This window comes from Notolabrus celidotus, chromosome 16, assembly GCF_009762535.1.
Source record: "Notolabrus celidotus isolate fNotCel1 chromosome 16, fNotCel1.pri, whole genome shotgun sequence".
In the NCBI taxonomy this organism is placed as follows: domain Eukaryota; kingdom Metazoa; phylum Chordata; class Actinopteri; order Labriformes; family Labridae; genus Notolabrus; species Notolabrus celidotus.
In genome coordinates this window covers 8,109,094-8,122,735 of record NC_048287.1, presented here as the reverse complement: position 1 = coordinate 8,122,735, position 13,642 = coordinate 8,109,094, and the positions used below count along the sequence as shown (strand labels likewise).

At 41.5% G+C, this 13,642-nt stretch overlaps 1 protein-coding gene across 1 annotated transcript in view; it reads left to right on the top strand.

Moving 5' to 3' along the window:
• The window catches only part of thsd7aa (thrombospondin, type I, domain containing 7Aa), a 184,857-nt gene that overhangs the window by 77,948 nt on the left and 93,267 nt on the right, over positions 1–13,642 (top strand). Inside the window, exons 2-3 of the mRNA XM_034704208.1 lie at positions 121–1,285; positions 10,761–11,009. Coding sequence (XP_034560099.1) covers positions 121–1,285; positions 10,761–11,009 — 1,414 coding nt within the window. The remainder of the gene's footprint in view (positions 1–120; positions 1,286–10,760; positions 11,010–13,642) is intronic.

The following is a 13,642-nucleotide window of genomic DNA, read 5'->3' as shown; positions in this document are numbered from 1 at the left end:
AAGGCTGGATTTAAATCCAACAACACAAAGACAAGCGATACATTTTTAAACCCCAAGCAGAAGGTTGCTCTGTGTTCTTTCTGTCTGACTCTGACCTCTCTGTTGTCTCTGTCCCTGCAGGTCCATGGGGTCGTTGTATGGGCAGTGAGTGTGGACCAGGCGGCAGTCAAAGCCGGGCCGTTTGGTGTGCTCACTCTGAAGGCTGGACCACTCTGCACACAAACTGCAACCAGACAGAGCGGCCGGACAACCAGCAGAGCTGCTTCAGAGTGTGCGACTGGCACAAAGACCTGTACGACTGGCAGCTGGGAGCCTGGAATCAGTGTGTACCAGTGTCAATGCGCAGTGCAGGGGTGCAGCGCCCGGCTGTGTGCACCCGGGGAGAGGAGGGCATCCAGACCCGTGAGGTGGGCTGTGTCCAGAAAGCGGATGGTGAGCCCGCGGAGGACGCAATCTGTGAATACTTTGAGCCGAAACCACGTCTAGAGCAGGCCTGTCTCATCCCCTGTCCCCGGGACTGTGTGGTGTCTGAGTTCAGCCCCTGGACTGTCTGTTCCAAAACCTGTGGGATGGGCTTACAGAACCGGATCCGTTTTGTCCTGGCGCCACCACTCTTTGGTGGTGCAGCCTGTCCAAACCTGACAGAGTTTCAGACATGCCAGCCGGGGGCCTGTGTGGGAGCTGAGAGCCTGTTCAGCCTCAGGGTGGGACCATGGGGGCTCTGCTCGGTCCCGCTGCCGAGACAAGCCAGACAAGCTGAGGATCTATCTGGAGAAAGTGTCTCACAGTCCAGAGATGGGGACAAACAAACCTCAGAGGGTCTGAAACAGTCTGGTGAGGGAGACAAACCATCAAAAGGAAGGGACAAACAGACGAAAGGAGGGGACAAACAAACCAGAGAGGACAGCAAGCAGCACAGAGAGGGAGGCAGGAGGTCCAAAGAGGGTAAAAGAGTCCCCAAAGACGGGGACAAAGCATCCAGAGCCAGCAGAAAACTAGCCAAGGCAAACGGGAAACCAGACAGACCATCCCGACAGGCAGACAGACCCAAACGACAGAAAAAGGCTAAGAACAAAGAGAAGAGAGAGAAAATGAGAGAGAAAGCCCGGGAGAGGCTGAGGGAGAAGGGTAAGATGAGGGATCCTGAGACCAGAGAACTTATCAAGAAGAAGAGGAACAGGAACCGTCAGAATCGCCCGGGAGGAAAGTTCTGGGAACTGCAGGTCGGCTACCAGACCAGAGAGGTGACCTGTGTGCACAAGAGCGGAGACGTTGAAGCTCTGAGGTAAGATAGACTCCAAAATGTATCCACGTGACCCATCACAGCGTCCATCCACGGTTTTAGCTTCAGTCAGCTTAGCCTTTGTGTTACTGCAGGCTACATGGGGTACACACTCTTTTTGTGAGAACACTTTAGCTCAATTTTCTTCAGAGACTGGTTCTGACAACAGTTTTAACATGTAGGTAGAGGATAATGTACAGAGAGTAAGTTGTTCTACTGAAAAGAAACCCGACAGTCACAGAGGGGTCTTTCTGACCCTGAAGGGTAATGCAGTGTACTTCATGAAAAGCCTTTGTGCAGCGATCGCAAAGAGCTGCACAGGCAGGAGGATTTTCATAAAGTGTTTACACAGTGTGTACAATGCGCTGTCTTCAGGGGGAAGTTTCTTTATCTGTGGGGAAGTGGATGTTTAGAAAAGTAGATACAGCTTCAACCCAGAACGGAAGAGCTCATGTGGTCAAAAGAAGAACGGGTTGTTCAAACCAATATTTCTGAATCAAATAAAAACCCAAAGTAATCTCTCATCTCTGGTCATCATGAAAACTCAAGACATCGCTGTCAGAGGCCAGCTGTGAAGTAGGAAAGAAACTCGTCTTCCTCTGGTTTAAGAAAGATTGCGGGCTTTTCTTCCACGCTGGCCTAACTTTGCAGACTTCATCCTCTTCTTTTATGCCTGACTTGCAGAATGATACTTTTGGATGTGTTTTGTTGCCCCCTAAAGAAATGTTGTTGACATATTCTCACAGGGGCGGATGAGGCTTGTTTGTGTTGCGCTGTCAGAGCTGAATGCATGTCTGTGAAACACAATGACTTCAAATGTCAGAGCTGGTAACAGTCAGTCAGAGCGTACGTGTAGTGAAAGCCTGTAAGCCATCACTTTTAGTCTGTTTTCTGTCTTGAAGCTAATATTTTGTCAGAGCTAATTTAGATTGTTTAGAATCCTACATGAAGGCTGGAGTTTTGTTAATGGACTATGTCTGTTGTTCTCTCATTGTGATAACCACATCCATTAATAATAGATAATGACTCAATGCAGGGCCCCAGAAAAAAGACAAAGGTCAGGGTGCAGATCTGCTGTCGGATTCATTTAGTAAACCTCATTTTGTCTCAGATGGACAATAGAAGCGATGTATTTGGAATGATCCCATTGTACAAAAGTTTATCCATGTGTCATATATCCACAAAGTTTGCTCAGATGATACAGAGAAATTTGAGCAGTGCGGATGTTTAAAGTGATAAAGTCTGCTTATTATTTTTTCTCCTCTTCTGGTTTCAGTGACTTTGTAGAGATCAGCAACTTAGAGATGCTCTATCAGGGATGTTTGGGGTCCATTAGCTCCTCAGTTTGCTTTCACATCTGCGCCTGCTGTCATTATTTCACCATTCTCAAGACCAGCCTGAGACCACGCTGATGTTTTTACCACAGTGTCAACAGGCAGAGGGGGAATGCGACAGACTGCTTTCTGTGGATTGATTTGATGTGACGTGTGTGATCAGGTTGTCTCTGGCATCACTTTGCTGTTGAGAATCTGCGCTTTTATAGGGTGTTTTTTGACCAATCAGAATAAAGTATTTAAAACAGCCTGGTAATAAATTGCAGGTATTTTTTTTATCTTAAGTGAAAACCATAGACCATGTTATACATGGACTTAGTCTCTGTGACGTCACCCATTTGTTTCTGAAGCAGAGCTTTGAAGCTTTTTTTCGGTAGTTGCCATATTGGAAAGCTGACTCAACCTAACTTTGGTCGATCTAGTATGACACAAAGAAGGAGAGATGAAGAGGGCCTTTGGCCTCCTTGCTAACAGCTACAGTGGGCCCATCTGTCAGTCAAGTCAGTACCCTTAATTAGGCAAAACTCATAAGTGTAATATCTTCACAGCCAATGAGTTCCCTCCGTACAGTGTCCGCCGATAGAGGAATGAGCTATTCAGACCAATACTGTTTTTTGGACCATACTGTAAACATGTTCATTTTTGTTGTAAATATTGTCTTTTTTGAATGGGTGTGTATGTGGTTTCCGGTGTTTCTGCAGCCAGCCTCAAGCAGATGCTCGATGAACTGCAATTTTAACAACTCCGCATCACCTTCATATTTTAATACTGGAGGTTACTGCTTGGTGGTATGGATGCAACACCGCCTGGCCTCGAACATTGTTGAATGGGGTGAATTCCTGTGTGAAGGCTGTAGTGCAGAGAGAAACAAATCAAAAAGGATTTTTTTATAATTGTTGAATCAATATTACCACATTTTTAGCCAAAATTCATCTTTTAAAACAGTTTACCTTGAGTAAAGATGTGTTAATTATTACTGAGCTCTAAACACGTTCCTAAACATCATCACATTTGCTCATAAAAGCCGTGCTTTTAAAAAAGTGAGAAAAAGAAGAGGATTTTTGTTGATCTAGTTTTCATGGTTTTAACTCAATATTTCACCAGATTTTCAATTTTTAAGTTGCATATCTTTCCCCTGTTTTAAACAAATACTAACCTGCATGATGCATTTTTTTTTAGCATTTATTCCAGAGTATTTGATTGTATTTCTCAGAGCTCCCTTGGCATCTCTCGGCTCTGTAACACTTTCTTCAAAGCTCCTCTATGACACATGCAGTCTCTATAAATGTTTTCCTGCAGCGAGGTCATCGTCCATGTGTCGTCTGAGAGCCGTGCTCTTTGTGAGGAGATGAATGGCCTCATTCTGTCTCTCTGTGCTGCTCTCTTCTAATAGAGGCCAGTGAGTAGCTTCCATTACAAGCTGAGAAAATCAAGGCTCTTGTGATACATTTGCTTTTAACGCCTGGGAGAAGTTCAGGATTCATAAATCATTCAAACTTCAAGCAAATGCCACTCATCATACTCCAGCGTTGAAGGGGAATATTATATTTGCACGATACACAGTAGGATTAATATCTGCTGTGAAGTATTCATCCAAAAGAGAAGCATGTATCTATACTGATGTTTGAGCCTCTCTCTGAATGCACAGATGGCCCAAAGCTTCAAAGAGGCTTAGTCCACGATGATGACCGTATTAATGTTGGCCAGAGCCCAGGATCAACTTTATTTACTGTTGGAGCATCACTGTGGGACTTTCCCATTTGATCTCAAACTGCTAATTATCCTCCAGAGTCCAGGCTCTGGAAGCGAACTGAGCAGTCCAGCAGAGGAAGGGTTCAAATGTTGTGGAATGATATGTGTCTTCAGTGACCTCGTAATAAAACAAGGAACAAATGTTAACACATTACTTATTAATGTTTATTAGATTTATATTCTTGTGTTGAATATTTAGAGCATCTATAATCCTGATTGGGTGAATTTCAACCGAGAATGTCGCTGTGGCTAACTGATATGCACATTCGCAATTGAATGCAAATGAAACTGCTGAGGTAGAAAGTATGCTGCAAATACATAAACAATGCAAATCCAAAAACATATTGGAGACATGAAAATGGAAGTGCTCCAGGCCTGTAGGGATCACTCAGTGGACTGATCTTTTCTCTTTACCTTATTGAAACTCCCCTAGAAACCATATTTCATGACTAGTTGAGAGACTGTCACAGTGTAATGACTGGGAGTCACATTAAAAAAACAATAGCTACAGGGCTAACAAACTCTTTAGCTAACACACTCTGTATCCAGAGCCTGACAGCTGAAAGAGTCTACAATAATAGTAATTCTAGCAGTGTCGCTAACGAAGAGTTGAAGCTAATTTTAGCCACACTTGCAATTAGTTACTTTAGAAGAGCTAGCTGTCTATCAGAAACAATCTCTTTGTAGAAGTTGCTTGTGTTGTAAAGTTGTCATTTTGCACAATATAGTCAGTGAGGGTAAGACCTCACACACATGCCTCTGCGGTGGTGTTAACTGTTATGTGGTCTGATAATAAGCCCAATCCCTCTCATCAACAAGGGAGTCTAATTATAGAAATATCATAATATATTTAGTATATAAATAAATATATACTGTGTATACAGTATTAATGTAATGTTGTTTTATTGGCTGAATTATATTGTCTACTTTTCATTTCTTGCACAGCCTGACTGTATTCTGTATGGCACTATGAACAGCTCAGGTCCTACACTTCATGTAAATCTATGTTTATTTCATGTAATTGTACTCTGACTGTGTAAACTTTTTAATCTTTGGTGCAAAGCAGTTTGTGTTTTTGAATTATCCCATTGAGCACCCCCTACAAAAGTGGAGCACTTCTGTTGTGATGGTTCTGCACAGTTTTCCGCCCAATTGGATGGTTTTTGGTTGGATCGTGCGGGTTAAAAATGGGCTTAGGCGGGTGGACATAAATTTGGCTTGTTTTCCATGAGTTGGGCGGGTTTGTAATTGTATTATATATTTCAGTATGTTGAAGATATGTGTGAGGAAAAAAATATTTAACTGAATAATGTTGCATCTAGACACTAAGCATTACATTCTGGTGGGAGGAGATCCTAGTTACTATTACTATAACACACACCCAACTGCGGCATACATCAGTGTTGTAAACAAACACAAAGAAACTTTTTTGCAACATCAACGTCATCTGCCAGCACCTTTGCTGGACTTAGCGGGAAACACTTGAGTTAATAATTTGGCTGTGCAGAAAACTTGGCAACCAGACGTAGTGAGGAAATTAAAAAAAGCTATATAAGTGCAATATAATGTTGCTGCATTGACATGAATAACGATAGATCTCTGCCGTTATTTTGTTCAGCTCTATCAGACTTGTCACTTGGTGGGGAACAGAGATGCACAGCGAATTTTGGCAAAGCTATTTGATGACTCTTAAATTCAAATGTAGAGGGTAACATGAAGTCCAGAAGGTCAGTAGGCCTTTATGTTGTTTTATGGCAGTTGAAATAGAATTACAGAACTTAATATTGAATCTATATGTTGGGTGTTTTTTGGTGCACTCTTTTGGGCTTCATCGCTTCAAACTATCAGATCTATCTGGCAACACTGGTTCTGCAATGTTTTTATTTTGCATGTATTTTTGTGAGCTTTTGGATGTGCATTGTTTATGCACATGCAGCATGTTTAATGCAGTTTATTTTTCATCTTTGAATTCCATTATTTTTATTAATTTGCTGCACATTTTGTTTCATTTATTTTGGACTTTTGCATGTGTCTATGAATGTGCATTGTTTCTGAATTTTTCACAAAAATGCAAAATGATCATCAGAGCAAAACTTTTGCTATTCAATACTTGGAGAAAAAGTGCAAACTAAATAAAGTGAATCCTCAGCGGATTTACCCAGGAATTCCAAATACAGTCTGTGTTAAATGTGAAGAATGAACCTCAGTGGCTGCAGGGATAATAACAAAGAAAATAATAAAGGTTTAAAAGCAATCAGGCAGGAAGTTTGTTTAACAAGGGTTTATAGATGTCCACTGCAGTTGATGGAAATGGAGCCTAAAAGGGGATCGAAGTTAAGACGAGAACTAGAGAAGAAAAGCAGTGTGCCATTATTCCAAATGGACCATCAGCCTTTACAAAAACAAGAAAAACAAGTCTATCAGCTTCACAGCCTTGGATCATCAAACAGAAACTCTGTGCAGAGCAGCAGACGCTGAAAGCTGGGATAACAAAATGTTTGTGCTGGTAATGAACAACTTTCAAACCGTCTTTATCTCAAAGGCTGACTCAGACAAAGAGAAGCTGTAGGGTGTACAGCAATGTTTCTTTTAAATCTGTGTAATCCTTACACTACACACTCTTTCTGTGGCTCTAATAATGCATTTCTTTGACTGTGGAGGCGTCTCACTCAGGAGAGGAATGTTGTCCTTTCTCTTCTCTCTGCTGTCTTCATTGAATGTTTATTTCTGTCAACTGGGAGGTCAATAGGATGCTTATTTTCTACACCACGGTTGTAAAGAGTCACTTCACTGAAAATTTGTACTCTGTTATAGCCAATGCTGGGGCTGAATTATGATGTCAGCTTTAAGCCTTTCCCCAAAAGTGAGAACGTTCTCCAGCAGATCACCTCAGCCTGCACCGGTGAAACAGGCTGTAAGGACTGTAACAAAATGCTGTGGGCAAATGCTCCTGGTCCAAGTGTGTCCACCAAAAGTTCTTCTTTTGGTCCCTGACAGGCTCAGATTATTTGTCTGTCTGACAGTGTCAAACAGCATAAGAGAAAGGCTCCCTGCAGAGAAAGAGAGAGAGCTTTTTGTTAAAGATGAAGACGATATTTTTATGTATGAGTTATGTATGCGTTACTTCCATGTGCAAACGAGTGGATATTTGGGCCCAACTTCCCACAAAAGTCAGCAAAGTTAAAGTTACCAGATTTTACTGTTGTATGTGAGACGGTAAGAGCAAATTAACTTACCTTGATCTGGTCTGAAGAAGCTTTGGGCCGCACCAATTAGAATCTATTAACATTAAATCAACAAAATGCAGGGGGGGGGGGAGCCAAGGCCGGCCAAACTATCTGGCCTCGTCTGTATTTCATATTCTGAGGTAAAATCTCAGAATTGTAGGTGTTGTCTGGAGATGATGTAACAGCTGCTTGTGGTTTCTCTCTGTTTGACTCAAAATAATCTGAGTCCATCTGTCCAAAACAACCAGTTCAAGATGTTCTTTTCATTCTTTTACTGCCTTTACAGCCTGTTTCATGATCTGTGCCTGAAACAAACTACTGTCACACTCTGACCTAGAGGGAGTGTAGCAGGTTGAAAGGCTGACTGAAAAAGGTCTAGTTTGACCTCGAAAAGTGAATTTGATGCAAAAAAAGTGAAGTGTTTTATTGCCCTTTAAAGACAGTCCAGGGATATGTGCTAATTAATCAAAAATAGTGATGTTAGAGATGTGCCGAAGCTTCGAAGCGTGTGTCGAGATGGGGCGTTTCCGCGAAGCGCGTATCGAGGCTTGCTTCATTGAGGGGAGGGGCCGAAAAATGATGACGTTCGAAGCCTTGCGAGCCGCCTGTACCAAGTGACTGATTCAGGAACCAGTTTGCGGGTTTGGTGCGCGATTCGAAATATAAGGGGCAGCGCACAATCACAACCTTATCCCCAATTTTTTTCCACTTTCCCTTTTGAACCGGCCATTGTATCATAAAGACAGACACCATGTTAAGAAGTTCATTATTTATGTGTTGGCATCACAAACATCATTTACTTGTTCAATTCAAAGCTTCACACACCAAAGGGATGGTGTCATTATAATCACTGCGCTTATTTTAAATTTATTGTCCACGTGATGGCGCAGTAGAGCAAATTGAGCACCATGAAGCTTCGGCCCATGAGTGAACCGATTGGATGGAAAGCCTCAATACTTCAAGAAGCTTCATCTCGCCATCACTAGTCAAAAATGCAGCAGAAAAATATTTACAAAACACTAGTGATGTTACGAGATGTGCCGAGGCTTCGAAGCGTGTGTCGAGTAACGGAGGGGGCGTTTCCGTGAAGCGTGTATCGAGGCTTGCTTCATTGAGGGGAGGAGCCGAAAATGATGACGTCCGAAGCCTCGCTGCCCGGCTGTACCACGTGACCGCTTCGGCAAGTGGTTCAGATTTTGCTGCGAGGTTTGACAGCAATATAAACCCCTCAGGCTCCGTTCAAAATCTGGGTGTTTGATGGAGAGTTGCGCTCAGTTCAGACTTCGGATAGAGTTTTGATAGTTTGGACACTAGAGTTTGGACAGCGTTTATATAGTTTGGAGAGTTTAGAGAGAGAGAGAGAGAGAGAGAGAGAGAGAGAGAGAGAGAGAGAGAGAGAGAGAGAGAGAGAGAGAGAGAGAGAGAGAGAGAGAGAGAGACAGAGAGACAGAGAGACAGAGAGAGACGGAGCCAGCTAGAAAGAGCGGAGTTAGGTGCGGACCTGTAGTCACTCTGGTGCGGTCTTGGCCTAATGGTTAAGTTGCACGCCTATGATACAATTGGCCCGGGTTCTAGCCCAGCCTGCAGCTTTTTCATCGCATTTTTCACCCACTCTTTCCCAGTTTCTACACTGTCCTCTCCTCTATAAATAAAATGAGTCAAAGCCCAAAAAATATAACTTAAAAAAGAAAGAAAGAGGAGGATTTCCCCTGTGTGGTAACATTTTGATTTAATAACTCCTAACTCCTAATAACACAAGCATATTCAGTGCCCTCTTCCTAGTTCCACAATCACTTTCACTGTCCTCTGTCTGCTTAAGCCAATCCCATTTTCCTAAAGTGACAGAAAAATATAATTACACAACCTGCCATATCATATGATAATAACATTTTGGGAAAATGTACACACACAGAATACATTCAAAAATATTTTATCATACACATATATGATAATTTATGTACAGAAATTATTTGGTCATACATTTTTTTTGTAATTCATAGTCATTACCATAACAGAAACAAAAATGCAATGCATCACACATTATGTGTTTAAGATCCAGCAGCATGTAATGATAAACCTGGCCAGTAGGTGGTTTCGTGTGCACATGAAGCTTCGAGAAATGAACCCTTTCTCGAACCAATTGGCTCAAGTGGTTCGAAGCCTCATGAGGCTTCATCTCACCATCACTACAAAACACTGGCCAGAACCACCATTACCTCTGCACAGCACCACAGCACCACAGCACCACAGCACCACAGCACCACAGCACCACAGCACCACAGCACCACAGCACCACAGCACCACAGCACCACACAGCCCTTCTCTGCCTGCTTAGACAATGTAGATCCCCTCCATTTAAAGGCTAAGCCCCTCCCACTGGACCATACCATCTTTAATTGGAATCAAAAGTAATCAATTCAACAACACAGGTTATTCAACCACACAGGTTATTTTCCATATCAAAAAACATTTCAAAGTGTATTTGCATTAATTTACCACACATTAAGGGATTCATCAAAGCATTTACCTAATACCCAAGCTAGAAATGACTTTACAACCCCATTTAACACTCCCATACCAACTCCCAGTTGGTATGGTGCAGTAAGATGGACTGAGCATGCTCTTTACCCAAAACTCAGGCACTATGAAAGACAGCCTGAAACTATGCTCGGGTCCTTTGTCACTGCCCAGCACCAGGAAGCACTGTGGTAAGAGAAGAGAAATATAAGTAGATACAAACAACTCATTGTGGTATACAATTGTTAAATAATAAAGAGTTAACTCAAAACCATGTGTGCATGTGTTTCTGTAAAACTTTATGGGGAAAAAGGCACTGGAAACTTACTAAGATGTGAAATATAGTTCAGTGTGTGCACCCACCAAACTATCAGTAGCATGCTACCTGGCTAACATGTGGCATGTGGAATGAGTGATGGTGTGGTGTGCTGGTGTGGTGTGTTACCTGTGGCAGGGGACACTGCCACAAAAGTTTAAACTATTTGTAGAGAATTTTCAAAAGAGTTAAATTTTTTAACTAAGCTAGTCACTGAGGGGTTAAATAGGAAGGCTGTTGGACATGAGCCTTGGGGAAGCAGTAACCAGCTTGCAATTCTTCCCCTTGGGCCAATTCATAAACCTTCATTTTCTGGTGTCTCTTTTCTGCAGCCTGTGCTCTGAGGAGGAGCTACCAGTGACCTTCCAGGCCTGCGTCATGACCAAAGACTGCGATGTGACTGAGTGGTCCGATTGGTCAGCATGTTCAAAGGAGTGCTACGACCCCAACGGACCCATGGGGGAGCGCACACGCACAAGAAAAGTGAGCCAGTTCCCCATTGGTGGAGGAGCAGAGTGTCCAGAGCTGGAGGAGAAGGAGTCCTGCAGTCCACAGGGGGACGGAGTGCTGCCCTGCATTATGTAAGTACCTGATCATGATAGTAAAACCTATCTGTGACCTATCTGAACTAATAGTTCAGATGAAAATTTTTCCATGCGTATGTATAAGTGTAAAAGATCTGTGATTTATGGAAGAATTAAGATGATTCAGAGCATGACATCCTGCTGCTGCTGCTGCTGGCTGAGTTTTCAGATTATAGATTAGCTTTGTCAAAAGGTCATCAAGATACAAACTTCCTCTTAATAATCTGCAATTTGTCTTCTAATTAGCCAGTGTGAACAAAGTTAGCATGATAAACTGCGATCAGTGGAAGGGCTTTGGTGGGTTTAACTGTATGAGGAGATGAGAGGGCCGGTAGGATCAGGTTCAAACAAGTGGACCATGTGGCTTGGATTTTTGCCTTTGATTATTACTACCCCCTTTGTTGGTTGGACCTAGTCTTGGATTGGTTTTCACAGCAAAACAGTGTTTATGTATTTCATTCTAATAATGTTGAAAACCATGTTAAAGCCCCACCCATTTAAAAAAAAAAACTTGAATATTTTGAGTTTGTCAGTTATGTAGAACTTCAATAAAATCCTTTTCAAATGCAGCTGCAGCAAGAGAACTCATTAAAACATTAAAGGATGCAAAAAAAAAAAAGCTGTAGGTATTATCTAAGACAGGTGTCTGTTATTGCACGATCCTGTAAGAACTTAAATACTTTATAAAAAAAAAATCTTGAATAGTTTTTAAAATGAAAACAACATATCCAAGAACTTTACTAAGTGGCACATTGGATGTCTTGGAGGTATGGAAGTCCATAAGTTACAAGCCCATTTAGCCATGATCAAAAACAAATGATAAGTCATGACTATGAGACAAAAAAACATGATATTGACATGAAATGTAAGATTATGTGATAGTAAGTCATTATAATGAGGCAGTAAGTCATTTTTTTTATTATTGTTGTGGAAGCAGTTGAGTGTGTGTAGCTCTTAAATCCATTAACAAATATTTCAGACAAAAGACAGTAAAATAATGAAAATTATGAGATAGATTGTCATAATTTTTAGACAGTAAGTCAAAATTATGAGAGATAAGTTGGAAAGACGAGACAAAGAGTTTAATGAATAAAAAGTGAGTAATAATTGAGATGACAAGTTAAATTATGATAAATTCAATCATACAAATGAAATTAAAGTTGTAATAATGAGGTATTGATTCAGGATCATTAGTAAGTGAAAATCACGAGATAAAAATGTCAAAAATTTAACAAAGTAAGTCAAAATTGTGAGATTCAAAGTCTGAGAAAATTGGTCACAATTATTAGATAAAATTATCAATTGAATAGTCTAGACAATGAGAAAATGTTGTCGTGATTAAGAGATAAAAAGTAAAATAATGGGAAAGTTATTAAAACATGTGGAACACAAAATGTGGAACATTGAATGTTGAAATGATTCTGTTTTAAATAAACTGTTAAATAAATTTCAGAGAAACTGTAGGAGAAAGTCAGTCATACATATGAGATTCAGTTTTCATCTTATGAGGAAGTTTTATCTCTATCTCACAAATCTGACTTACAATAACGTGACAAGGCTTACTTTTCACTCATTCATTTTTGTTCTGGTTATAATGAGCATCCATAATTTTATAATACACACTCCATTAGCTCCTTTTGTATCATCCTCTTCTCAGCTTTGTGTTTACAATAAGTAAAATGAAAAGGATATGTCTTTCTCAGTTATTTTGTACTTTTAGCATCACCTTTATGCCCGGGTGTGGACTAAAATAACTAGATTTCACTGTCTTGAGTTTAGAATGATTTGTACTTTTACAGTAACAGTTTGATAGATTGAATAAACGCTCACAGTTTACCATACGGGTGAACAGCAAGTAGAAATACTGCATTTTGTTGTAAATAATGTGACTTGAACTGTTTGAGCTCCTGGATCGTGAACACTCAGGTGCACCTAATCTCTCCATAATCTTAATATTTAATGCAATAAGTTCTCTGCTGGTGTTATTGGTCTGTTTCGTGGTCAGAGAAGAATCAACCATGTTGTGTAACAGTAAATCAATGTCCATCGACTGCTGCTGCCTTCTGCACAAACAGCAGGAGGAGAGGCAGCGGCTCTGTCCATGGTGCTGAAGTGCTGCTCTGTTCGTGTCCCCATCTGCACAACTTAAAGCCCCAAGATGCACTGCTCTCCCTGGGGCCTCATTGTCCTGCAGCAGTGCAGAGGCAGCAGAGGGAGAGAGACCTCGCTCATGAATATGGAGCCTTTCATTGGCGACCTCGAATGAATTCCATTATCGGTAGAGATGGAGGCAGGGTTTACATTTTGTGACCTCGGGGCTGAAACCACAATGCATTTCTGCTGAAGCAGACTGCTGCCAATTCTCCAGCCAGACACAAACCCACCTATGAATAGACGTTGCAATTAACAACCTCCTTTCAGCTAAAAAAATCCAGTCTTACAGAGCCTGAGTGGACGGTCTGGTTAAATTGCAAAACCTCAGGCGTGTTGTAAACATAGATCTCGGGTCAATAACGTGAAAAGTCTCCCTGACAAAGCTAAGAGAAGCCCGTCACTATGGATCACTCAGGCAAAACCGATTCTGTTCAGAGCCTGTGAAAAGCATAGATTGTTCATAATGGACGTGGCCG